The sequence below is a fragment of the Kogia breviceps genome, chromosome 2 (assembly GCF_026419965.1).
Source record: "Kogia breviceps isolate mKogBre1 chromosome 2, mKogBre1 haplotype 1, whole genome shotgun sequence".
Classification (NCBI taxonomy): Eukaryota; Metazoa; Chordata; class Mammalia; order Artiodactyla; family Physeteridae; genus Kogia; species Kogia breviceps.
In genome coordinates this window covers 190,393,476-190,420,893 of record NC_081311.1, presented here as the reverse complement: position 1 = coordinate 190,420,893, position 27,418 = coordinate 190,393,476, and the positions used below count along the sequence as shown (strand labels likewise).

The 27,418-nt window shown below is 46.4% G+C and overlaps 2 protein-coding genes across 5 annotated transcripts in view; one reads left to right on the top strand and one right to left on the bottom strand.

Moving 5' to 3' along the window:
* Nucleotides 1-15,013, top strand: part of COL4A4 (collagen type IV alpha 4 chain) — a 141,748-nt gene extending 126,735 nt beyond the window's left edge. The window contains exons 44-48 of one of the 2 annotated variants that reach the window (XR_010839234.1): nucleotides 2,405-2,530; nucleotides 8,209-8,325; nucleotides 10,188-10,376; nucleotides 12,371-12,657; nucleotides 13,069-13,860. Coding sequence is in view for 1 of the 2 variants with exons in the window: in XM_067027016.1 (XP_066883117.1) it covers nucleotides 2,405-2,530; nucleotides 8,209-8,325; nucleotides 10,188-10,376; nucleotides 12,371-12,657; nucleotides 13,069-13,332 (983 nt within the window). In the remaining variant the exon portion in view is untranslated. Of the gene's footprint in view, nucleotides 1-2,404; nucleotides 2,531-8,208; nucleotides 8,326-10,187; nucleotides 10,377-12,370; nucleotides 12,658-13,068 lie in introns of both variants that reach the window. The other variant, XM_067027016.1, reaches the window with a different exon arrangement.
* Nucleotides 15,014-22,392: 7,379 nt separating this feature from the next.
* Nucleotides 22,393-27,418, bottom strand: part of RHBDD1 (rhomboid domain containing 1) — a 120,006-nt gene continuing 114,980 nt past the window's right edge. For 2 of the 3 annotated variants that reach the window (XM_059055403.2, XM_059055404.2), the window contains exon 7: nucleotides 22,393-23,468. In XM_059055403.2, coding sequence (XP_058911386.1) covers nucleotides 23,374-23,468 — 95 coding nt within the window. In that variant the 3' untranslated portion in view covers nucleotides 22,393-23,373. The remainder of the gene's footprint in view (nucleotides 23,469-27,418) is intronic. The other variant, XM_067027012.1, reaches the window with a different exon arrangement.

Sequence of the window (27,418 nt, the reverse complement as noted above, 5' to 3'; positions counted from 1 at the left end):
CTACAGTACATACCAACGCACGTTTCCTTTCTCAATTCTACAATACAAATACAGAGAACATCCCTAGAATAAGTAGTATCAACAACATGAAAAGCTGGGTCCTTACTACCCCGTAAGAGACTGTGACGAGCCTTTCCCCTCACACCCAAAGTCCACTGTCAAGGAGCAAGTTTCTTTCTGTGTTAAAATGAAAATGCCATTATTCTTTTCAACTAAGTGTTCACTCAGTCCTGCACAATGCGAAAGCCACATATGATTTTGTGTCTGGCATTTTTAAAGAGAATAAAAAGAGTTTCTCAAAAGAAGAAAAGAAAAATCGTGGAAGTGTGCATTTGTTCTTTCGAGGCCTCTGTTATTAACCCTAAGGAACGTTGCCCTGAATACAGACACCATTGATTATTTTTAGGGCCCTTCCAAGAGACACCTCGGCCCCTTTCTTTCAGCTTCTGGTTTGTCGAAAAGTAAAGAAATGCAAAATCAGAATTTTAAGAAATCCTGCTATTTTAAATGTTTTTATTTTAAAATTACTATTGTATGTTTAATGAGTTTCACTTCAGTCCTTTTAGTGTCTCTGACTGTACATATAAACTCACTGGAATAGAACATCACCATCCTAAATGTGAAGTACCAGCCAGTGCCCACCCCTCCTCCACTTAACCCGCTTCCTTCCCTCTACCCTCACTGGTGAATTCCCACCGTAATGCACCAGATTACCCAGGGAAAGTAGGAAATACCTACATGCATCTCTCTCAAGTCACTCAGCGAAAAAGCCACGTTTTACATTAAACTGTATGTACTGTAAAAAGGTCTCTAACTTGGTGTCACTTGGGGTTTCATACAATATTTTCGAGGAGGTTAAATTCCAAACAGCTTATAGGGTTCAAGTTCATTTTTCCATGGGTACAGGAACGTCATCGTGGCCAGGTTTTCTAGGATTTTCTCACTGCTTTATCATGGTTCTTCAATTATCTTGCACATTTGTATGAATTTTAAGAAAACCGTAACTAGTAAATGATGTGTTTTACCATATGTTGCATTTCTTAGAATTCACCACGTAGGTGTTCAGAGTTCTTAGGGAAGGCATTATGGGGTGTGGCTGAAGGGCGCAGTTTTGGAGCCAGGATGTCTTGGATTTTTATCTAGACTGTGCCACGTAGTAGCTTCGTGACCTTAGGTATGTTGCTTATTTACCTGAGCCCGAGTTTTCTTGCCTGTAACCTTCTAATGACAGCAGCGCACACACAGGCTGGGCAGGAACATTCAACATAAACTCTCAGCACGAGGTCTGATGCCTGATCAAGCACCCCGTAATTGTTAGCTGTCATCATTTTGGCTTAGCGTTATTATTTCTTTTTCCTTGTGGAATGTTTGCAGGGTGACTGAATGAAGATTTAGCAAAAAAACAAAACAAAACAAAACAGTTTTTAGAGCTGTGAATGCGCCCAAGGAGAAAACAATGTTAAACCTTAGGGCAGTGGTTCTCAAAGTGAATTCCCCACGTCGGCACCCTCAGCTTTACCTGGGCACATGTTAGATATGTAAAATGTTGCCCCGCACCCCCAGAGCTACTGACTCAGAAACTCTGGGCTCTAACAAGCCTGACAGATGATTGTGATGTGGTAACGTCAGAACTGCAGCTTTCCAGTGGTGCTTCGTACCCCTGGCTAATATCGGAATCATCTGGAGAGTTTAAAAAATTAGTAATGCCCGGGTTCCAGCCCCAGAGATTCCTTTTTAATTATCTAGATGGGGTGCTGGCAGCGGAATCTTTGAAAAGCTCTGCAGATGGGTTTATTGTAAAATCAAGCTTGAGGGCACTGCCCGGGCCACATCCTATACCAATGAAACCAGTATTTCTGAAGTGGGACCCAGAAGTCAGTATTTTTATAACGCGCCTGGATAATTCCAACGTGTACTCAAGGTTGAAAGTCACTGCCTCGGCGCCTCCAGCAATCCTGAAATTGTCCCCTCGAGTAGCAGCCACTCTGGAAGCCCAGCTGGCTGCAGTGTAGACTGATGAATTAGGGTGATGTTAAGCTGAGTGTGAGGAACACACCAGGACCTCTCCCCATGCCACCTGTGGCCAGCTCACAGCAAGAAACGGCCCAAAGATCTCAAATCCTGTGAAGGTCACCAAATGATCGCTCTCACGGCCCATTTTCACTATTTCATACTTCTCTTGCTTCCTCTGAGATCCCATTCACTCAGTCATTCACAAAAAGCATTCTAGAAGTTTTCACAGTGAACAAGACAAAGTCCCACCTTCACGGAGCTGACATTGGCTGCTTGGACATGCTCGATAACATTTCAGCGTAGTGTCAGAAGCCCACCCAGCTCGAGGTGGCAGAAGGACCTGGTTCGTAAGCATCTGAATCCCTCACACAGGTGGTGATTCTAATTTCAGGTGAACCTGGGCCCCCTGCAGACTTGGATGCCTGCCCCCGAATCCCGGGGCTTCCTGGGGTACCAGGCCCAAGAGGCCCGGAAGGAGCCATGGGGCTGCCTGGAATGAGAGGCCCCCCAGGACCAGGTATGAACCTCACACCGATTGTTCATTACTGGCAGCAGAGATTGCTGAAATGAAAATCTGGGTGTTTGCTACGTAGTTTTTTGGTGTGGGGCCTAAACAACTAGTGAGGATGAAGCAGTGGAAACCTCCTTCCCCTTAAACATTTTCTCTACCTCTGTCCAAAGGTTTAATCATGTAGTAACAGGATCGACACATCCCTTCTATTTTTATGGGGAACGCCTATTTTAATCTTTTACTCTTGGGCAGCTTTGGGGCATGAGGTTTTGAAACCTCTCAGCACCACAGAGTAGATGCTCTGTTCGTTATTAGGTGTTGATTTGACCTTGAATTAAAAACAACTGAATTGGAACTCAGTGGAGCAGCACAGCCTACAAGGAGGGAGAAGGAGGTGTATCACTTGGAAGAGGAAAGGGGAAGCGGGGGAGGGTCACGCTAAATTATGGCAAAGATGGCGTTGTTTATCGAATGGATCTGAGCATTGCTCAGTCATTGTCAGGGTGGCAGGATTCTTATTTAAGTATTTAAACCAAACCATTCCTTTAAAAGGTGCCCTCCAAATGGTCTATGTTCTCTTCATATATCCCCATCTCATTGGGTAATTTACAAAGAGATTGGAGAGTTTAGGCTGGTCATCTAGAGATAACTTATCTTTTTAGACCAGTGGCAGTGCCTGTGATTCTAGATACCAAATTCTAGAAGCAAATGTGCAAATTAGCCTAAGAGGCATGAAGCCATTCCACTTCCTGGCTTTCCCACTGCCCAGCTGTGGCTTTGGCTCCTTTTGGTTCAGGGCCAGAGAAGTTGGAAGTCAAACCGAATTTTGCACCACCTGTTTTCCTTGTGTTTCCCTAAACCCAAGTAGCTAAGGACCCAAGAGATGTCCCGGTCTGCTGGAGTCTGTGTAGTTCTTGGGTAGCATCCAGAACAGCTCTGGAGCCTTGTTTGTGTTAGTATGGGGTGCTGTTGTTTGTATTTGCTGCATTGCATCTGCGTTTGTGCAGTCAGTTAATTGAGTGTTGATGGGAGCAACTTCCTTTCACAGCCCATGGGTGCTGGGAATTGAGAGTAGTTACATTTTTTTTTTTTTTTTTTTTTGGCACTCTTTGCATGAATAAACCCTCAGTCAGTCAATAAACTCGTCACTCAACCTTATTTTAAAACCAAGCTGCCTTGTTGTGTATATATCTGCAATATTGAGGGCTGGTCTCATCCCCCCTTTAAAAAATTAACTTTCAAGTAGAAGATGTGGCCTGTAATGGGTTTCTGCAAATTCATTTCAGAGAATACTTCCAGACCCCATCTACTCTTTTTTTTTTAAATTTATTAATTGATTTTTGGCTGCGTTGGGTCTTCGTTGCTGCATGTGGGCTTTCTCTAGTTGCAGAGCGTGGGGGCTACTCTTCATCGTGGTGCGCGGGCTTCACATTGTGGTGGCTTCTCTTGTTGTGAAGCAGGGGCTCTAGCCGTGCGGGCTTCAGTAGTTGTGGCACGTGGGCTCAGTATTTGTGGCTCGCGGACTCTAGAGCTCAGGCTCAGTAGTTGTGGCGCACGGGCTTAGTTGCTCCGCGGCATGTGGGATCTTCCCAGGCCGGGGCTCAAACCATGTCCCCCTCCACTGGCAGGCGGATTCTTAACCACTGCACCACCGAGGAAGTCCCCCTCTACTCTTTATAAAATGCAGTACTAGGTGTAGTGGGCAATACAGATGTGAATGAGAAGTGGGTCTCACAGCCTCATGGTAGATAGACATAGCTGGCAGATCATAAGTAATTCTAAATAATGGGAAATTATAATTCGTGTTTTGAAGGAGTTTCAAGCAAAAGGCATTAGGAAAACGGGATGGGGAGAGGTAATTCCAGCCTGGAGGATTGTGGGACTCCTTAAGACCCCAGCAAGAGCTGGCATTTGAGCAGAGCTTGTAAGGAGAGATTGGACTTTGGGGAACCAGAATTGTCCAACAGGGAGACGGCAGGAGCACAGTTGGGGCAGGTTGGCCTAATAATCCAGAAACTGAGAACCGGCTACATCTTTGCTGCTCAAAGTGTGGTCTGAGGACCAGCAGCAGCTGACGCCACCCCCCAGACCCACCTAATTAGGATCTGCATTTTAGCAAGGTCCCCAGAATATTTGTATATACATTCAAGTTTGAGAAATCCTAACTATATTATATGAATGCTGTCCTTAAAAGAGTCAGCTAAGAGTGATGCCTTCTTGAGTGACTCAGTCCTAGCTCTAGGTTAAAGTCACCTGGAGGGGCTTGAAAAAATATTGATGTCCAGGCCTCATCCCAGACCAGCAAAACTCAGAGGGAGACAGGGCCCGAGCATCAGTGTTTTGAGAAAGCTGCCCGGCTGACTGTCGCAGGCAGCCACGGCTGAGACCCATTGCTTCACCCCAATATCAGTCAAGACCAGATAGGTGGTTGGGTTCACCCACTGTGGTGGCTTTGGAAAATAATCAAAGAAAGTGACAAAGAAAAAAGTCAAATAGGCAAATTCTGCACACTTTAACTTAATAGTTACCGTGGGCACATACAAGATTCTCTCTGCATAGACTGTGAGCTTCTGAAAGAGGGCTGACCGTCTCTGTGGTCCAGGTGTGATCACCTGTCATCTCGAATTCCTCCTGACTTGGGGTCGGATGGGCTTATACAGCTGCAGGTGGCCACAGAACGGCCGTCGCTGGCTTCCCGTGCCCTCTCCTTACTGATGTCACTGACCCTGCCTGCTGGCCGTGGGGACACCCCGAGGCCACTGTTGTGCCACAGAATGTGACTGTTAATGTTAAAAAAAAAAAAGTGCACAGTCCTTCCTGGGAAGCATCGCCCACTTTCCCCAACCGTCTATAACAGTGTGGGCTGCACTGCTCTGTGGTCCAGCATCCCTGAGCTGCTTTTGGCCCTGCTGTGCACTGGCTCCCAGCCCACTGCTTTCTCTGGGGCCGCCTCTTCTCTGATACAGCCCCCAACCCGGCTGCTGTTGTAAAGAGCCCTCTTTGCCAGCAGTGCATTCCTTGGTGCCCTCTCCCTGTCTTTTCCCACTGGCCGCCCTGGATGCATTGGCAGTGCTATCCAGTTACTGAAAAGTGACAGGTATATTCTAAGGGTCTAAAAGTGGCCCAGCCGTGACGGTCTTGCATCACCTGTCCTTTTCTGAAGGCGATCCTTTCAGCAGGGTGTGTGGGGCTGTAAAAGACCATCCCAAGGTTGGTTGTGAAGGATCAGCTGCCCCTGAGAAGTACCACCTCCATTTAAAATGACACTGTGGTTTTCTTCCTGTTTTCCCTCAAAACCTCTTTCATTGCTAAGCTGATTTTGTATCCAAGGGCTGTGGCTGAAATCTACATAGAAAAAGCCGAAGTTCTGACTCTTTCGTACCCGGTATGAGTGGGTAATGGCCACACTAAGTAAAACTTGAGTCTCTTAAGAGCTCTCGATCACAGAAGGTCTAATGCTTTTCTACTCACACATCTCTTTGATCTACAACTTTTCCTTCCTGGGTGGCCCCTCAAAGGCTGAGACTTCCTGTGATAAACGCAAAAGTGGTTTCCATTCTGGTTTGAACTGTCACTGCCTAGTGGACTTCGCCACAGCCTGTTGGGAGCGTTTATCTTCTAGTCAACACGTGACTCTCTCAGAGGAGGGACTCCATCCCATATTGCTGGGCTTTTAGACGTAGGTCTGTCCCGTAAAACAGGTTCCAAGTAGAAAGCTCTGGGCACACAACTCGAGTTAACAAAAGCCTTCCTTCCTGGCTCTCAGAAAGTCATCTGCTGACAATTTCCCTTTGTCTTCCCCTAAAGGGAGCAAAGCCTCTATTGTAACATCTGGCAGGGAACTCTTTCCCAGACGGGGCGGTGAGCTCGTCGCATGTCCATACTTGGGAAGGAATGTCTGCTGCCTTGTCTGTGATACGCCTATTGCTTCGCTGTCTCATGAGCCCTGGGCAGCCCTTTCCAGGATCGCACAGTGGCCACGTGTTGGAATCATCTCGTTGGGTGGGAAAGAAAAGAGTGCTCTGAGCTCACTGTGCGGGCCTAGCTTCCTTCCAAGATAATGGATATTCTCTTCGAAGCTGGTGGAAAGAAATGCACCAACTTGCGTACAGCAGCGCTGTCCAGGAAGAGGCTTCTACCCAGTTAGACAGGGGAGGGCGTCCCTCCCCTCCATGGGGAGGAGGAGAGGTTTCCTTTCTCACTTACTGAATGGTGACCATGTAAGAATGTGGTCCAGGCACTGCAGGACGTTCCAAGCGAATTTGTTAATGATCCAAGAGGAGACAGAGTGACATCACAGCACCCCGAAAGCCAGGAGCGCCCCTGACGCCCACGCTGAACGTAATGCGACCAGCGTCGGGTGTGTTTGGGGGGGTGGTGGCTGCTGGATATGGGATGAAAAGAGAAGGTTTGTGGGGGCCGCTCAGGCAGGCGATGTTAGGACAAAATGTAAAAAAGGCAGTGACATCTGGGGGGACGTGCACTTCAGATGGCTTTGAGGGTGCCTGTGTGAGAGCGGAGTCGAGTGAGGTGTCTGGTCCCCTGAGTACGGCAGCCCCTGCTCCACAGCCTCAGGTGGCCCCCGCTGCCTTGAAGAACACGTCCCAGCGAGGAAAAGAGGGGCAGCTACTGAAGTGAGCCCTCTTGGACTTAATGGTTGGTTTTAGGCTAATTTGTGGCAGAGAGAGGGATTGGACAGAGAAGAATGATCTAGAAAGGGAGAGAGAGGGAGAGAGAACAGAGGTAGAGAACGGAAGCCTTGAGGGACTAGTGATTCAGGTAATTAGGGGAAGGGCTGCAAAGTCCCCTGCAGGCAGGGACCCAATCTGCTACCCAGACCAAAGGAGATCGTGTGGCTAATGAACTTATGTCTTGGGCCCAAAGGAGCCAAACGCTTAAAGAACCGCTTGAGTCTCAGTGTGACGGCTGACTGCTGAGGCCCCAGGGAACATGCCTGAGCCCTGGTCACCAAGCAGGGTCTGGAGATGGATGGCGCAGCCTCTGCCCCCAGCCTGCCAGGCCTGTTTCCTCACTACACGTGGTCAGCACCGTGGCCCTTCTTAGCCTCCGTCTCCCCGCGCGTAGCCTGGCGCGTGGGAGCCCGTCGTCACGTGGCTCCTGTGCATTCTGAAGTGGATAATTCACATAAAGCGGGTAGTCTGCCCCCAGCACCTCGTAGCCCTCAACAAAGAGCTGTTTTTAAAAACTGCTGCCCTTGCTTTAAATTTCACCTGACTCTCAACGAAGTGCTATTAAGTTTTATTCATTCCTCCATTCAGGCTTCCAAAAAATTATTCTTAAGGAAAATATTTAATTACAAAAGCCAGGTATGTTCGATGTTAAAAACAACAACCACAAAAAACAAAAAAACCCAACCAGGTCAGATATACAAGACTATGAAGAAAATGTGAAAATGTCTCACTCAACACCTCGCTGCTCTGGCTTCAGATCCTGACTCTGCCTGTTAATGATTCATTGGCCTTAATTGATCAAGTTACTTGATCTCTTAGAGCCTCAATTACCCCCACTGCCAAGTGGAGATAGTATAAGGCCAGCTGCACGTAGCTGCAGGGATGAAATGAGCCAAGGCGGGTTGGTCCCAATGGGAGGCCCAGTGCTGACACGAGGAGTCCATGCGGTAAATGCTAGCCTAGTGGGTATCCTCATTGTGAACTTCCCTGCAGGGTGCAAAGGAGAGCCCGGGCTGGATGGCAGGAGAGGCGAGGACGGCCTTCCAGGGTCCCCTGGGCCTCCGGGACACAGAGGTGACGTGGGAGAAGCGGGCTGCCCAGGAGTACCAGGTAAGGAGTTTCGGTTTCTCTTCTTTTCCCTGGCACAGTGGATCTGAGACTGTTTACAAGGTCCCCTGGCCTCTTAAGCATTTACCTTAGATATCCACTCACCAGACTTTAGGGAGACAAAGCAACAAGAACAGAACAGGATGTGTCCTCCACATTGTAACTGATACTCGACCATATCATAAAAACAGGTCAAGGCCCTGTGTCCATTATTTTCCCAAAACACTGTACATTAACCTAAAAGGCGCTGCCATTTCCGCTGTTCACTTTCCCGAGGTAAGCCTGGCATTGGCTGTGTGACTGCCACCGAGGGGCTGTGCTGAAGATCTTAGGGACAGTGGGGGTGGTCTCACATCTACAACTGACTGAATCGCCTGGCCTCTGGTTCTCTGAGTTCATTCATCTTAGCATACAGCCATCAGTCAGCTTATATAGAATACAAGGCTGTTCCTTAAGAAAAATATTTGAGAATGGGCCTTGGATGAGAAGAGATAAGACTCTACAGAATATAAATTTGAACTCTAACACACTAGGCGATATGTTAGGGCCCAAAGACTCCCAGATACCCTCTCATCTTTGGAGAGTATCTATCTGGAAGTACCGGGTTGCTAAGGAGAAGCAGGTGAAGGGGTGGGAGAGGGGCTGAGGACGGGGCATTGCAAGAAAATGGAAGCTGCAGTCCAAAAGCAGCAGCTCAGCTTCTGTTCCGTAGAAACTGTTGCCATGTAGAAATGCGGGCTCAATGTTCCCTACGCTCTGCTTTTCTAGCCGGAAATCTTAACTCATCAACTCTTGGGAAGTCAAACAAAACACATGAGCAGGATGCAGTCCACAGGCTACCACTTTGTAACTTCTGGTTTATAGATGAGGAGAGCTGCCAGTCTTCCAGAAACAACACTTTTTTAAACACCTTTTGTTTTCCAAGTCTAACTTCACCTTTTGCTTTTGGCAATTAGAATTAGCCACTGGCCTTCTTCCACGGGTCAGCCCTTTAGAGACGCCAAAGGAGATGCTTCTGCCCACATTGTGGACAACCGTTCATTTCCCAGCAGCCACTTAGAGTTCTAGAATTCGGCCTTCCTTCCACCTCCCTCCCTTATAAAAGAAGAGCTACAGGCTTCCCTGGTGGCTCAGTGGTTTGAGAGTCCGCCTGCCGATGCAGGGGACACGGGTTCGTGCCCCGGTCTGGGAGGATCCCACATGCCGCGGAGCGGCTGGGCCCGTGAGCCATGGCCACTGAGCCTGCGCGTCCGGAGCCTGTGCTCCGCAGCGGGAGAGGCCACAACAGTAAGAGGCCCGCGTACCGCAAAAAAAAAAAAAAAAAAAAAAAAAAGCTACAAAGCCAAACACATGGATTCCAAGCCCTTGTCCTTCTTAGAATGGAACTGGCGATATGGCAGAACCACGGCACAGGTCTGGGAGGTGTAAGAAAGACTAACTTTGAGATTGAGATTCACCTTTTCAGAGAGCAGGCTCCCAGTCTACTCGGAGGGGTCTGGGAGATCCTACGTGGGGTGTGTCATTCTAGTTCTTTTCTTCTCAGCACTTATCATTTATTAAGTATTTCACAATTTACCTTTCGATTATGCTTATTGTCATTTCTCTTCTTTGAGTAAAATGTAAGCTCTCGGAGGCCAGGGATTTTCATCTGTTTTTATGCTAATGTAAGACAAGCAGCTAGAAGTTGCTTGGAGCAGGTCCTTGCTGAATGAGTTGTTGGTGTACATTGCAGTTGTGTGAGGGGGACATTCTTCTCTGCTCCCTGAGCACTTAGCACAGCAGCAGATGGGGGTGGTGCTAAGAATGCTGTTAAACTGAACTCGCTCAATGGCCTTTATTTAATTTGTGTTTCTTTATTCCTCCAGGCCCTCCAGGGCCCGTGGGGGATCCTGGGCCCAAAGGGTTTGGCCCTGGATACCTCAGTGGCTTCCTCCTGGTTCTCCACAGTCAGACAGATGGAGAACCCACCTGCCCCGCGGGCATGCCCAGGCTCTGGACCGGGTATAGTCTGTTATACCTGGAAGGACAGGAGAAAGCTCACAATCAAGACCTTGGTACGTAGATGGCACGTGGTCACCCAGGTGCATTGCTTAAGAGCAAAACTTTGGGGTTAGTTTTATGGATTCACCAACATCTTAAACGATCACTCAGCTATGGGATTTTTTTTTCTTGTTCAACTACCATGCTAATTCTCAACGAATTCTGTTAAACCTGAGAGGTGCCAAAGAAGCTCACTCTGGCTATAGTTATTATCTGACTACTTATTATTAAAAAATAATAATATTATAAAAATTATTTTATAAAATTTTTTAATAAAATATTTTTATTTATAAATTTATTTTTTATTTATAAATTTATTTTATAAATAAATAAATAAAATAAATTTTAAATTTATTTTATAAATTTATTATAAATTTATTTATTTATTATTATTTATTTATAAATTTATATATTTATTATAAATTTATTTATAAATAAATTTATAAATTTATTTATTTATAAATTTATTTTTTTATAAAAAATAAATTTTTAATAAAATTATTATAAAAATAATATTATAAAAAAATAATTCTTCCTCCATAAGTTAAGGGTAACTCTGATACAAAGTGCAATTTTTGTTTCTCAGTGTGAATGATTTGATCAGGATATGGCTGGTTCCTGTGTTTAGATGTGAAATGGTACCCTGGTGGTTATATGGTGCGGCATTAGCCAGCCTCAACTCCTCAACCTACCCCAATTTTAAAAATTGAAATACATTTGACAGGTAACATGATGTAAGTTTAAGGTGTACAAAAGTGTTGAGCCGATATAATATGATTCCATTGTATTGATAGTTTGGCACCTCCCTCGTATCACATAACTATCATTTCTTTTTTGTGGTGGGAATAATTAAGATCTAATCCTTAGTGAATTTGATGATTAGGATACAACATTGTTGTCTATTTCATTCCACTGTGCATTAAATTACTAGGACTCATTTATCTACTAGTTGCAGATGTGTACCCTTAAGCAACCTCAGAACTTTATTCAGGGAGTTCTCCTTGGCACCGCTTGTCAGTTTTCAATAGTGGATTTGTGAGCCGCGGGAACTGATTTTTAAGCCGAGGGTTGAGTCCCCTCCGCCCCCTGGGTGCTGGCACTTGTGGTCTCCCCGAGATAGTGGTGGGTGCAGGAGGGCTGTGCCCACAGGGACAGCTGGCGTTGAGGTGAGTCTCGTCACGGCTCTCCGTGGGCTGTGACCGCCCTCCCCGCCCCCCCCCCCCGCCATCCCTAAGGGTGGTGAAAGGGTGCAGGCCTAGAGGGGCAGCTACTTAACATGTGTACCACGGGTCACCTCCCCTGCCCTGGTCTAGCTGGAGCCACCATGGCCTCGCTCTGCAGAGCTTTGGGAATAAAATCCAAACTCCTTAACAAGATGGACAGAGCCCGCAGCCTCTGGTCTGATTTACCTCGGGATGCCCTTGAGACAGACCCAGACCTGCTCCCCCCACCTTCCCCCCAATGAACTTGAGTTCTTTGAGCTCCGTGCCCCCTTACTGCACCTGGCCCTCTTTACTGCTGTATAAATAGGCCTTTCCTTTGAAGGGTCACCACCGTCTCCAGACCCGGCCGGATCTTTTTCATAACTCAGGTCCTAGCGTAGAGCCACTTCTTCCAGCAATCCTTCTTGTCAGCCCCAGTGCCTCCACTTCTCGGGGCTTGTGCTGCTGGGTTCCCGGGGCCCGCCCGTCTGCTCCTCCCGCTCCCCCATCAGGCCGGGCCGGGAGCTTCTCGAAGCTCTCGGGGAAGAGCGGTGCTCACCTCTCCCTCCAGCACCCGGCCTACTGCTTGGCTCCCGAGAGAGTGAGGCGTGGCCGAGGGAATGCGGGCTGGCCCCCGAGACCGCGGAGGCGGCCGAGGTGGTCAGGGGCACACCGCGCTCTCGCCGCCGCCGTAGCAGCAGGCTTGGCCCGAGCCTCCCGACGCCAGGCCGTGTGCGCACAGACGGGCCATGTCGGCGAGGCCGCTCCTGCACCCCGCGCACCACGCTGCTGCCTTCCCTCCCAAGGTCTGGCGGGCTCCTGCCTTCCCATGTTCAGCACGCTGCCCTTCGCCCACTGCAACATCCACCAAGTGTGCCAGTACGCCCGGAGGAACGACAGGTCCTATTGGCTGGCGAGCACCGCGCCGTTGCCCGTGACGCCGCTCTCGGAGGAGGAGATCCGCCCCTACATCAGCCGCTGCGCCGTGTGCGAGGCCCCCGCGCAAGCCGTGGCCGTGCACAGTCAGGACCAGTCCATCCCGCCGTGTCCGCGGGCCTGGAGGAGCCTCTGGATCGGGTACTCTTTCCTGATGGTGAGCCCCTGCGCGCCCGCCGTCCTAAGCCCCCTTCCGTCCGGACTGGACCGTAGTCCTGAGAATTCTGGGCAGACCCGACGGCAGTAGGACACGGGGTCACGAAGGCCACCACAGACTATAGCCTGTGGAGATGCGGGGCCACATTTTTTTCTTATTGTTCATGATTTTTTTTTTTAAATTACTTTGGTAGAATTTGGAAGATGGGTTTGCATCAGCCCTCAGCGAAAGTGGTTTGTGCACACCCATCAGGTCTCCCACGCCTCCTTTCCTCAGCAGATTGTAGTCTGTCCCTCCTGGGATAATTTTCAGGGAAAACGTAAATCGGGCCCAGACCTCGGCGTGTCACTGGATGGGTAGGGGGTTGTCTGCAGATGTCTGAGCCCTAATTCTCTCTTGTTGTCCGGGTAGCACACAGGCGCTGGGGACCAAGGAGGCGGCCAGGCCCTCATGTCACCCGGCAGCTGCCTGGAGGATTTCAGAGCTGCCCCGTTCCTGGAATGCCAAGGACGGCAGGGAACTTGCCACTTTTTTGCAAATGAGTATAGCTTCTGGCTGACAACTGTGAGGCCTGACTTGCAGTTTTCCTCCGCACCCTCACCGGACACCTTGAAAGAAAGCCAAGCCCAGCGCCAGAAAATCAGCAGGTGCCAGGTCTGTGTGAAGCATAGCTAGAGAATCCACCGCTTGTCATCAGGTCCCCAAGAGAAACTTGCTAGGAGGCTAAGGCATCCTAGGCTGTGCTAAGAGATTCAGTGGTGCTCATCGTGGACTCCTGGTTTAGCTGTTCCTTCTGTTCCGATGTGGTTATTCCCACAGTACTGTAATCCCTTCCTCTGTTTGGCACAGATTAAGCAAATGCTACACGTATGGATTTGTTTGGACCTAGCAACCTAGATGAAACCCAGATATTCTTAGCTGGCTTTATTTAAAAGTATGCTAATTCAGGGGAAGGCAAATAGATGATAAAGGCCAGATTACAAATTACATTACTGAAAATGTCATTCATTGGTTAATAGCAACTCAAATAATTGAAGTCAATTACTCTATGATACAGTGGGCTTCTGGATGGATTTTACAGGAAAAAATAAATAGGCCAACAACTGAAACTAGAAAGTAGAGATTTCCTACGTTTCAAAAGGATTTCCTCTGTAATCTATTTTTCCATGCACTTTAATTGTAAAACTATGACCCACGGAGATTAAAAAAAAAAAAAAAAATCCACACAGCCAGCCTGAAGAGTTCATTTCAAAGCAGAATGAATCATTACGCTGGGAAGGACCACGGTCGCTGTATTCCAGAGATGCGACATTAGCATAAAACACATCACAGACGAACACAAAACGTTATGTTCCCTTCTGCATTTTTCAGAGGACAGAGATGCTTGCTTTGGCAACCCTTTGGAAAAGCAGCAATTATGGAAAAAAAAATGTGTTCAGTAAGGGATTAAGAGCCGAAAAGCTATTAATGAATATTAAGGCAGCGATTCACAAGAATTGACTCCCCACTGCCGTGAACTTCCAAACAGACCGCTTTTGCCCAGTCGGGGTCTGGCTTGTCTTCTAGTGTGCGTGCTAATGGGACTGAAGCCACATGGGGCCATGTTCACATAAAGCATCCTGCTCCCCTCCCCGGGGGCGCCTGCAGAGCCGCCTCACAGAGAGTGCCCGCAATGGACACTGTCCCTCCATCCACATAATGGCATCTCATACGGCGAAGTGACAGAGTTATCCTTATGCACTTGGGAGAAAATTAAGGGCCGACTTAATTAAAACTTAGGTAAGAAGATTCATTGAAGTCATCATCACCCCCACGCCCCCAAAAGACCTAGCACTCTTTAAAATGAAACAAACACAACCTACAACGTGAATTTTATGTTCCTGTTATTGGTTTTTACAGGAGCATCCTGCTTTTCTAATCTTAAAAACATCCTTATATTTTATATCAATCAGTATTAGAGCAAAGCAGCAGTTTGATATTTGGCATTAATATTTTCTGTAAAAGCTTAGAAGATATGTCACTTTATAGTGAGTAATTTTCTGTAGAGTAAAGGATAGGTTTTCTGTTTTGCTAGGAATTCAGTGGTCTAATCCTAAAAATTAGAAGGCTTATTGGAAAAGATTTTTAGGAAACTTGCCTTCCTTATTTAAAGAAATGTTATTCTAGAGAAAACTAAAGAAATTTCTCATGAGAAAGTGACATTCATTTCAGTGCTCATTTTCAATGCACTTAATAATTAAGAAAAACTTAATTAAAACTTTGTTTATAAAAAATACATGTGTATATGTATAACTGATTCACTTTGTTATACAGCAGAAACTAACACACCCTTGTAAAGCAATTATACTCCAATAAAGATGTTAAAAAAAAAAAACAAAAGAAATACTTTCCTTGGCAAACGTTGATTGGTAGTATGCACTTACATGCAGAATATATTTCAAATGAATTTTGCTCTGGGGTGTCCCCCGGATGGCAATTTATTTTAAAGCTACTTCCTGGTAAGAAGAAAAAAATATACATTTTAAGAGGAAATATTGTCTTGATGTACCAGAATATTTCCAAGTTCATTTGACCCGTTTATTAATTTTTTGAAACTCTCCTATGGCATGCTAAATATTTGATATTGAACCCCATTTCAACCTTGTTTATAATCACAATTTTGTTTCCAAAAGTTTTATCATATATTACCAAAATTCAAGCCTTCTAAAAATTCATCATGTTCATTCATGAAATTGGTCTGAGGAACATTTTCTGGGAAGAGGTAAGGGTGATCGATGGACTGTGGGAAACATCTTGCTTGCTATTTTAAACATCTTAACTTTGGTATTAGAATTATCTTAATAAGCTGGTCAAATAAATTTCGAAAAAACAGCCTGCATTAAGTGGGCACGTTCCTCCACAGTGAGTCCTGGATAGTGTAGGAGACTGAAATCAGAATACTGATATCACAAGAGCCCTCTCTAAACGCAGCACAAACGCCACCTGCTGCTTTCGAAAAATTATTTTAAATGGTTGAAAAAGCAAAACAATGGAAAAAATACTATCTTGGATTAGAAGATCATGTTATTTTAAGCCATCATTTTCTTTACCTGGTTACATATCAACGTACTTTGGAATATCCTTTCTCTCTGAAGGATGAAGCAAGCTTTAAAGTTCTTCTCCTAATCCATTACTGGTGATTATCCTTATCTATATCTCCTTTCCCAGAACCCCCTCCCCCAGCGGGTTGGTTGGAAGGCCCAAAGAGGGTTGCTCTGGGTCGTGAGCTAAGGGACTAGATGTTTCCTTCTGGGTTCTTATCCTCAGTGAGTGGAGCCCCATCCACGCTGCCAGCGGGGGCGCGGCGGGGGGGAACCCATTCCTAGTCCCCATATTCCCTCCCTTCTCAGATTCCCCAGACCTCAACTTCAGTCGCCACTTCCCGTGGATGGATTGCTACCTTCCTCTCCGGCCTCTCTGCACCTGTCTGTCTGTCTATAGCCTTTGTCTTTCACCTCTACTCTTGTGTAATAGACACCTCCCAGCTGCTGCCTCCCGTTTCAAATTCCCGTCACCATTTCTCTAAGTTGCAAATTTGATTTTGTTATTCCTTGGCTTAAAATCCTTCAGTGATCCCACTGCCTGCGAAGACCAGATGACTTCCTGTGAGGTGAGGGGCCTGCAGGCACTGTCCGCAGGCAGCTTACCTCTCTGCTCCTCGCAGAGGCACGCTCCTATCTCTGTGACTTTACTCCTGCTCTTTTCCCCAGTGATGGCCTCTGCAGATAAGTTTTCCTGGCAGACGACTTACTTATCTTTAGACTGAATTCGCTGGTGGGGGGAGTGTGTGAGTTTCCCCAGGATGACTTGGCCTCTTTTCTGCTGCTCCTGTGATGTCTCATCCTGCTGCCTTCATTCTCCAGCTAAAATGTAAGCCCACAGGGCAGGCAGCATGCTTTACTCATCGTTGTATGCCCTGGGCCTGCACAGAGAGGAGCATGTTATTGACACTTAGTTCTTTTCTCACTGACAATTGCAGCATTAGGCATTAGATGTTCAGCTCTGGGTATAGGGTTCTCATCGCCAAAATGGTTACAAGTATAAACCGTTTCTTATTTCAAACTATTTCAGTGTGGCAACCTATGTGCACACCCACAATCTCTTCTTAACAATTATTGACGGAGAGCCGACTGATAAACTTGAACCATCGCCCCCTCCTGGTAATACCTTACTTTTCCATAAACTGAAATTTCAGAAATAAGATTTGAGACATGTGACAATGAGAGAAGAGTCTTCATGGAAATGTGATATGACTCAGCTCATGCTGTAATCCGTATTCCCTCGTGATTGTCAGAGCGCCCTAGTATAAAATCACCTCTACGGAGTTTGTGTACATGTTATTGGTGCTTGGGAAAAGAGGAACAGAGGAAAATCTACTAAAACTGGATTCTATTTTGAGCCTCTTAGAGATGATAATAAAGCAAATCATTCTGTTTCCCAGGAAATTACATTAGATTTGTGCTTCTATCAGCTCACCAGACTAATATGATATTTGCTACTTTTATTTGGTGTGGCTGCAAGAATAGTGGAGAGATGTGCCTGTAGAGTTGATTGAACCCAAGTTTCAATCCAGCTCTGTCACTCTCCAGAGGTGATACCCTGGGTGAGTTACACCAACTCCCTGAGCCTCATTTTCCACATCTACAAAGTGGGACATAACACCTATTCTTGCATTGAAAATTAAGTTAGATTCTATGTCCAGCACGTAGCAGACCTTGTATATTTATTATGGTCACATCTTCTATTTAAAACAAGCCATTTAACATGAAAAATATTTCTTGGGATTCTTTACATAGTAGAATTAACATAAGGATTCTCACAGGGCATATAAATTACTGATTAGAATTATTTATACCTGGCCAATCCTTCATGTCTTTGCGAATGCTATTTTATTTCAATTCTCAAAGTTATTGTACCACAGACACAAAACTCACAATTTCCTGCAGGGTCATTATCAGGAAGCTCTTCAGGGAACAAAACAATTGACATTAAAAATCAGTACTCTGCAGTTGTCACTGTTATTATCTGCCAGAGACTCTGCATAACGCATTTTCGACCACCAAGGCCGGCTGCCACATCTGTGTAAAATGCTTGAATTTTATGGTGCTTAAATATTTAATGATTCATAGGAAAAAATGTGAAATGTGTCTGATAAATCGCATCCCTTTCTCTAACCTAAGGTTGTAAACTTAAAAGACTTTCAACATGTAAACTTTGCAAGATGCCTGACCTGCTACTGACATTGAAATCTTGTATTACAATTTATAATATCACTTATTATGTATAAAAATTCTGTGATGACCTCCAAAAACAACTGTGGTTTTGTTTGTTTGTTTGTTTTCTGCGGTACACGGGCCTCTCACTGTTGTGGCCTCTCCCGCTCGGACGCGCAGGCTCAGCGGCCATGGCTCACGGGCCCAGCCGCTCCGCAGCACGTGGGATCTTCCCGGACCGGGGCACGGACCCGTGTCCCCTGCATCGGCAGGCGGACTCTCAACCACCGTGCCACCAGGGAAGCCCCAACAACTGTGTTTTATCTGGTGCATTAAATTTCTTTCAAGCCAAAGTGAGTTTACCATGTAACCTACCTTGTAATACAGCTTACCTCGGGTCTGGCTCAGCAGGGACAACAGGAGAGGTTGCACGGTAGGAGTGCGATCTGCAGATGCGAAGGGCACGAGCAGGGTGTGGAAAGTGACCCCCTTGGCTTGGGAAAGCGTGGGGTTCGGAAGCTCCTGGAAGCACTGTCCTGTACACAGTGATGGGGTGGGGGAGACATGAAACCAGGCCTCAGGGCCCGGGCGGTCCTGTCGCAACCTCTGCTGAGTTGTACGCACCCTCCAGCATGGGGCAGAGACCCCCGCGGGTCTCAGTTGTCCCATTAGTTGAACCACCTGTTTCACAAGGTTGCTGTAAGGGTTAAGAGCAAGAGATATAACTATAAAGAGATATAAAACGTCAGGTACTGTTACTGATGACCAGAGGAACTGAAGTTAGGGGGTTGTGATGATTGTATTTTTATAGCCCACGCACTGCTGAACACAGGGATGGCTGCAGTGCCAATATTCACAGGTAATAGTCACCTGTTTCATGAAGTAACTCTTTTTAAGTAGAAGGGAACTTCAGTGGTATCTGGTCCAACTTCTCAACAGAAAAATAGTGATGTTTAATTAACATTTCTTGAGCACCTACTATGTGACAGAAACTGTATGAACCCTGTTATAGGCGCTCCCCTCAACCTCTCAACTATCCTATTTTACAGATGAGGAAACTGAGGTTTGGAGAGCATGAATAACTTGCTCAGGGTCACACAGTCAGCACCCAGTAGAACTTGAACCCTGGTCCATCAGTCGCTAAAGATGGGATTTTACCCACACCATCGCCTCCCATACTATTGATTTCATTACATAATTCTCTTCCCAAGCAGCAATATGTCTTACCGCCAAATTCAATGATTTCTACTAGCAATGTTTCAGTTTTCCTTGATAGAGTATAAATCGTATGTTCCAATCTGCCAGTTCATCTGAAGATCTAAATATGATGTCAAGATCACTCTCTCCTTTGCCCCTAAATATTACAGAAGAAAAAAAATAAAAGGGTTCGCACAGATACATCAAACACACCTGCAAAAGTGCAGTGGCCAGATTGGCGGTACCCACAGGGGCTCCCTGGTGATACTCTTTGAATGTCCTGGAATCTTGAGTTTTGTGCACTAGGTCGCAGCATTCGTGAGGTGGGGCGTGCCTCAGACCGACAGAGGAGGATGGAGACCTCTCCCCACCGTCTGGTGAGCATGCTGTCTTATGAAGTGTTGGGAAAGGCCTAGATTTTTCTGTTTCTATGGACAAAAGCTTTCTTTCAAGTGATGCTTTCCTGTGATTCAAGAAAACACACCCACGCACAAACCCTCAACAATATCAAGCAGCAAAAGGCACCTCTTTTCATGTGTGCCACTGGCAATGGTATAAATTGTGCTTCTGTTTCAATCCACAAACGTTTACTGGTTTTGACATTCCAGACAAAGCATCGTTTCAGGTACTGTGCAGAGATACACAGTAACACATTCAGGGTTCCTGCCCTTGCGAAGTTCACAATCCAGAGAGAAAGACAGTCCTCTCACTGGAGGATCACTAGCAATTCTAGGTGGTCTGTGGTAACTGTCATGAACACTCTTTGGGAGCAGAGCATTCTGGGTCGTGGTGTCTGATGGCAGGACGCGGAGAATCTGGATGGACAGAGAGATTGGAAAAGGCTGCTTCATTTAAGTCACAGGGTCAGGGGAAAGCTCACAGCTTGGACGGCGAGACCACTTAGCAGCACAGACTCTGTTATGGATAAGGGGGGATGAGGCTGAAGGGCTGGCTAGAGCCCCGTGGTTGAGGGAAATGAGTTTGACCTTTATCCTTTGGCAACAGAGAGACAATAGAAGGTGCTGAGATGGTGAGCGGCCTCGCAAAAGTAGGTTCTGGAAGAGAAATGGCAGTGCTGTGTAGAACTGAGTGAGGAGGTATTTTAAGTATTGAGCGGTGTACTGAGAGATTTTAAGGTCCTTCTAAGCAGGGAGTCTGTGCCTCTAAAATGAAAGACTAGGGGCAGAAAAAAAAAAAAAAAAAGGAAATGACTGCAGTAATCCATGGGAAGGGAAAGGAAGAGATGATAGGTTTGTTTTGTTTTGTTTTAATGACGATTTGATTGAATCTCCCAAGACGAACTAGGACTGGGAAGTGGGTGGCCACGTTGGCCCCACCCTCTCTGTGTTACTGTCCGTGTTTGGTGGTGGGTCTCAGTCCTTTAACTGACTCCCCAAGCGGCAGAATGTGTGACCAATATGTAGACTGGCCCCGATTCTACAAAAACCAGCCATTTACTGTCTGGGCCTCAACAACAGACAGCTTAAAAGCACAGAGGAGCCTTGAACAATCATGTACAACTTTGGAATCAGGGGCACTAGATACTTCCAAGGTCACGACGAGGAAGCCATTTAACTGCTCCCTCATCTTGAGAACCAAGGAAAGATTCTGAATTAAGAGGCCTCATAAGTTGACTAACCACAGCCAAAGGGTGTGGGGTGTTTAACAGACAATCAGGAAATTACTATTAAAGCAAAGAAACCAAATTTGAAACCAGCTCTAAATGCTTATTTCCTATTAGAGGCAGTCGAATGCACTGGCTTTTGTCTTTCTCAATCCAATTCCGGTTTTTTGGCATAACTTTGGAGATTCCTTCTTGGAGGAAAAAGAAATAAGATGGTCATTGAAAATAATAAGCACTGGTTACAAGCAAGCCTATTAACTGAACAAAGTAATTACAGTAATTTCCAAAACACCTTTACGGTTGTGCTAAGATAACCAGTTTATATTTGTAACTAAAATGACCTTTCCCACATCTGTAAAGTTTAGTGATGTGTTCCACTCCATAAATAAAGAAGGCGTGCATATTACAGTTACACATGTGAAATTCAGTTCTGGTGTCTTTATGTCTGACAAGTGAAACGGAGCAAGGAGCTACTATTCTTGGACTCAACAGCAGTAAAAAAATATATATATATATACTTCCATATATAGTGGTTGGACTTTTAATGCATTGAAAAAACACTTTGGGGAAGCTAACATTTAATAAGCCCCTACTGGGAGCCAGGGGCCAGCCTTTGGGTGGCGGGCTTGAGGCAGAAGTGTACAGTTAACAAGACACAGGCCTCATCCCAGAGCCATTCATAACCCGTGCTCCCATGCAGAAGGCAGGTCTTACTGCAGTTGTGCACAAAAAGTCACAGGGCAAGATGTAAGTGTTATAACAGAATTACCTTTACAATGTGTTATGAGAAGATGGCGCGTTAAGAATGAGCTTACTCCCAACAGAGGTCATGGGAGACAAATTCGAAGAGTTTGGGAGAAAAGAGGAATGACATTTAGCTTGAACATTTACATTTTAAAATGTTTGACGCTACGAGACTCAGAGATACAATTCATACTATAAACACGCTGTATGCAGCTTTATTATCAGTCGTAAATTAACCCAAGGAGCTCAGGTAACACCGTGCCAGCTGGCAGGTCAAAGTGCTCCCAGAAAATCACGTGGTGATTTTCTTAGCTCATGTACGTGCAAGTGGCAAAAGCCTCTCCCAGGTCAATTCAGATTAGGAACCGGATGCAAAACCGCATAGTTGGTATGCTCCAAGTGTGTCAAATGTATACAAAGACTGAGAAAGCAATATCCCCCAAATGCTAACCCTGGGTACCCCTGAGTGGTGGGGACACAGGTGATTTTTAAAATCACACATGTATTTTTTTGTATTTCTGTTTATATTGTAAATTTTATCGACGGATACACAATACTTATTATTGAGTCCATTTTCCTGATTATACATTTCTTGATTTATTATTACCGTATAAATCAGTTTTCCTGCCGCAAAAGTAGTACACGTAACATAGGTATACACACGTTTTTAAAAGACAGCAATACAAAATCGTAAAAAAACAGAAAGCAAACTCCTATATGCACTCCACCTTCCAAAATAACCTCTGTTAACATGTGGGTACATTTCCTGCCAGATGTTTGCTTTATGCATATACAAGGTATATATATTACTTTCGTAATCAGAAAACTATATAAATGCCAAATAAAGCAAAACAGGAAGATCCTTTTCTGCTTCTAACTCCCTTTAAACATAAATATCTCAATGAAATAAGACATCAGTGATATTTGACCTTTTCCTTTTATTCATGAAACACAAGCACCAGGAAACACCTTAAGTGACTTACAGTCTGTGGGTTTGGGGAGTGTCTTGGACGGTGAGTAGGAAAAGCAGCTGTTACAGTGGTCAATTAAAAGGCACTTTTATGAGGAAAAAATACTTCGTCACAAGGGATTTCTCAGTGACCAAGCTACCGGTCACTGCTCTGCACGCGGCACGTGCTGCTGCGTTGCTGGTTGATTCAATACAAGGCGCATCTCCGGGATGGTGCATCGCCACAGGAGAGGCTGCTGGGAGCCCGACTGTGGATGCCGCCCGCTGTGTCGTGGAGTGTGTGAGCACTTTCCCATCTGAGGTCTTACTTACGCTTCTCCAGTTACACATCCCGTGAAGGCAGAGTGTTAGCACAGCAAAGCAGGTTCGCTGCAACCACCATCCAGATATGGGGGCCCAAGGAGCCGAGGCGCTTGGGCAAGGGAGACGGGCACGACAGCCTGCGGTGGTAGCCATGTCCTGTTCCTGGAAAGTCACCACGGCAACATGGCAGGAGGATGAGGGATGGCTCCCTGCTTCCTGCCAAGTCGAGCACTGGGCAGGATGAGGGCCTGACCTTCTGGGCTGGTGAACACAAAACTGCTGGCGAAGGTCACGGTCTCCAAAGACAAAACAAGGCTGAGTCAGCCGTGAGAGAAACGAGTGCGGAAACTGGTCCCCATGTGGATACGCTGACTTTCTGCCTGCAAGAAGACAAGGCCAGGAGGTGGGCCACTCCCAGAGAGCTGTGAGCTGCATCCAACAAGCCCGGTCTCAAGATGTCAGTCTGCTTGCAAATTAGACTCACAGAGGCCACAGGACAAAGGGCCACGGAAGATGTGAGCAACTGGGACGGTCACAGTGCCCTCTGCTTTTGTTTAAAACTAAGTGGGGGCTTGGGGGCAGTGTTAACACAGCTGGATCACGTCTGTTCATATGGCTGGGTCACCTCACTGGCCGTCGAATCTGTGAAGCCGCTTTCTCCTCATTTCTTCTTCTGGTGTGAGACGGAAGCGAGAGGCCGGGGGGCTATTTCTGCGATTTCCTGTACAGAGAAAGCACTAGGGAGAATCAAGCGCTGCCCATCCATTGTTTTGACATTTACAGGGCACTGCATCCTAGGATTCCCAAGGGGGGGAAAAAAAAGGATGGCTTGGGTGTCATCTTTATATTAGCATGAAACAGAAGTGTAACAAACATATTTCAATTTCAGATGTCAATACTACATTTCAACATAAAGTAAACATTTTTAGTGAGGTCCAGTCCATGAAACTAATTTGACTCATTTTGAAACTTCTTGACAATCCTCCCATTTCTATGTTCTTTTCCATCATGGTCCACAATTTGCATCATTTAATTTCCAAAATGTCTCAAGGGCTTACTTTATTTTTTTTTAATGCCCAGAAATAACTGTCACTGTCTGTAACATCCTCACCCAGTGTGCTCGTGGGTTTCTCCTGTTGGGCCCTTTTCCTCCCTCTAACCTGCTGCCTCCTGTACTTCTCCACCTGGTGGGAACCACGCCTGCCTGAAACTCACAAGCACCCACAGGGCATCACGGCCCCTACAGCAGAGGCTGTGTTACCATAATGACCAATATCTGGGCAGGCAGACAAAAATGCAGGCATAATATTTGAAGACCATATGAAGGACCATGGAAATCATTACTGAAAAGGGTTTCTCGGGGCTACAAACAGAACATATAATTTGCAGTGATATAAGCATTTCAATCGCTGCCTTAAAAACACACTCTTCCAGGCACTGTAGGGGGATAATAAAGGAATAACAGTAGACAGTCCTTGACCTCAAGGACCCAGAAACCTAAATCTAATGAAAGAGCTTCAATATCCTCCATGAGGCAGCCATGCAGGGCGTCACTGATGGATACACGCAAACAGTAGGTTCACGTCTAAGCACGCGGACCAGAAAGATCGCACCTTCCCCCTTCTCCTCTGCTAACCGTGCAAACTCACTGAGAGGCCCACTCCCATCACCTCCCTCCATCAAAAGTCCTACTGGTCTTCCAAGGCCCCATCCAAATCGCACTGCCCTCTGGCCACCCCCAATGGAAGAGCTCTCTCCCAACTCACGTTCCTCAGCTTCCAGCACCTTCCTCTCAGTGGTCCTCATGCAAGAGTCACCACATCCCACCAGACAGGGCAGCCACTGCGCATATACCGCTGCTCTCTCCTCGTGGAATCACAAGCTCTTAAATGTCAGGGAACATTTCTGACGCCTCTCTCTGCTCCCCAGTGCTGGGTACAGCCCCGCACACACAGAAGCTGTTCCGGAAACATACGGGCCTGACTCAGCGGCACGTGCCTATGACTTCCAAAGGTGTGTGTTACGGCCAGACCACCACATTCAACGTTGCCCTCCGAGGATCTGACACAACTGACTCTGGAAGCCCTGGCCTAGCTGGGAAGGGTGGGTGGGCCAGAGGGTCGGAGCCAGGAGGGAAAACAAGTGAACAGTTGATCCAAGCGTGGTATCTTGTCGGAGACGCTGACAGGGAACGTATCGGCATGGTCGTTGTTAAGACAATGATGAAAAGATGTTAGAGAAGGCAGTGTGAAACTAGGGGCCAGTTCGCTAAGCCACCACTAGAATTTCAGCTGTCAGACAATGAGAAATTTCTAAAAAGGCAGTCAAAAGGAACCGCTTTTTACATTTTTTTTTTCCCCACTGGGATAGAGACCCCAACACTTACCCATGTCTGATTCTCCTTTCCTCTGGAGACGTGAGGGAATTACCCCTGCTGGACCCCTTGTAACATTTCCTGACTAGTCCACCCAAAAGAGATCCAGGTGGGCCAAGCCTGACACTCACTGCTGCTGGGTAAACTCCACTTGGAGGTTTTTGGATAAGTGAAGCATATGTCGTTTTACCAACTTTCACTAAAGATGCTGTTCAAACGTGTAAGACTTTTACCATAAAGGTTTTACAAATACTATAAGATTAAAAGTTTTACTCGACATGGCTTTCACCACATACATTTGGAAAGGAATTTCTCTCTGTTCAAAGTGGTAAACGCTTTGAAATTACAGAGAAACTCATGAATCCAATTACCATTAGCTTATTGCTTAAAAGTGCTTCATACAATGAGACCCAACTCCTGCTTTCCTTTTCACGGTTGTTTTTAACAAGTCCGTTCTTAATTGCACTTATGGGCGCGGGCCAGTGTGTGACAGCCCATTCCAGCTGGGCAGGGAACCGGGAGGCCTGGCTGCGGGCAGAGTTAGAAGCTCAACGTGGCATCTTGACTCCAGGCCACAGGGCACGAGCCCACAGATGCCGGAAGATGCTCAGACCCCCAAAGGGAGTCACAGTGTCCAAGAGGAAAAGCCCGTCCCATGAAGGGAAAGGCAGGGAGGAATCAGAGGGGCCAGACTGTGAAGGCTCTGGGGGTTCAGCTCTCGAAGCGGCCAGCTGGCACAAACGCTCTCTGGACCCATGCTTGGGGCATCTAAGGAGAACCACGGCTGAGCCAACAGAAGAAATGCCATGTGCTGAAGCAGAAAACTGACATCAAGAGAGGAGCAATGATCACTCTTTCACAAGAGCCTTTTAAGGTATCCAGTTTGAATTAGCTTTTATTCCCAATTTCATGACGCCAATTTTACAGATGAAAAAAAACTGACGCTCGGGGAGTGTTAGGGACACACCTAAGGTCACAAAGCTAGCGTGAAGGGAAGCAAAAACCTGAACCTAGGTCTTCTGACTGCGGTTCTAATTCTCCTCCTCCTCTTCCACACCCCCACCCTGCCGTTCCTACTAGCACACCGCGTATGTCATCACATCCCTTCGCTATGCCTTATCCTCCTGCCGAAACCCAGGAGAGTCCCTTTCCTTCATGGATGAGCAGGGAGCTCACTGTTATCTGAAAATAGAAAAAGAAGAAGATCCAGCCTGAGCTCCCATCTAAGCTCTCAAATAGATGGGGCTGAGCTGTCATCACAGATGTGACTACAAAGTTCCCGCACTGGGTCCCCTTAAATTCTACTGACTACTAGAGTGGTTTGGGTTTTTAGGACCCCTGGAAAGGCCTTGTGTATAGCAACAAAACAACAATAATGACAATGCCTGATGTGGATGTTTTATGGGTATTTTAAATCCTTCAAACTCAGTGTTTCTGTTAACATCAAAGCCACCTGTCTGCAGAATGACTTAACTGCTTCATTTCAGGCTTTGAACTGCATTCTTCTTGTTGGTCGTTAGTTTTCTTGGAAAGTTTTCAAGACTAAATTAACCTGTGATATGTTGAAGGCAGCTTTGTACTGGACCTCCGTCAGCCAACCCCCCAACCCTGTCCGTCACATCTGAGCTCTGGGTCAGTGCCACACCGGGGGCCAGGCCTCCAGCCGCTCCTCTCCGTCTCAGCTAAGCTCTGTCTTCCAATTCTCCACCTTGTCATTTATTTTTAAACCATTTCTATATTTTCCGCTTGCGTCACATGACTACTATTTCTCTCCTTAGCCTCCAGGACCCTCTGCAGGCATTTCTCGAAGGGTCTAAGAAATGCGCTTTCCATATCTACCTATATTTTATTAAGCACACAGAAAAGGATCTGGATGGGCCTCAGCTAGACGGTAAAAGGAGAAAAGGTCCCCATGGGTATATTGGAAAAAGTGTTGATGGGAAAATGGGAGATGCTTCCGGCCCTGCCTGGAACTAGAGGGGACACCCCCGGCAAGCCTTCATGCCGGCAGGCTCTGGTTGGTTCACTTGTCAGGGGAGAGGGTGTAGAACAAGATGGCTGCCAGGGTCCTTGCCGTGACTCTGGAGTCTGATGACTGGGATAAAATCCTGACTCTTCCACTTACAGCTACATATCCTTGAGCAAGTAGGTTACCTTCAGGCGGCCTTAGTTTCCTTATCTATAAAATGCAAATAGTAACAGTAGCTCCTTTGCTGGGCTGTTGAGAGAATAAGAGAGGATGCATATAAAATGCTTAGCTGAGTGCCAGCAGTGCAGCTAATGCCCGATGAGCACCG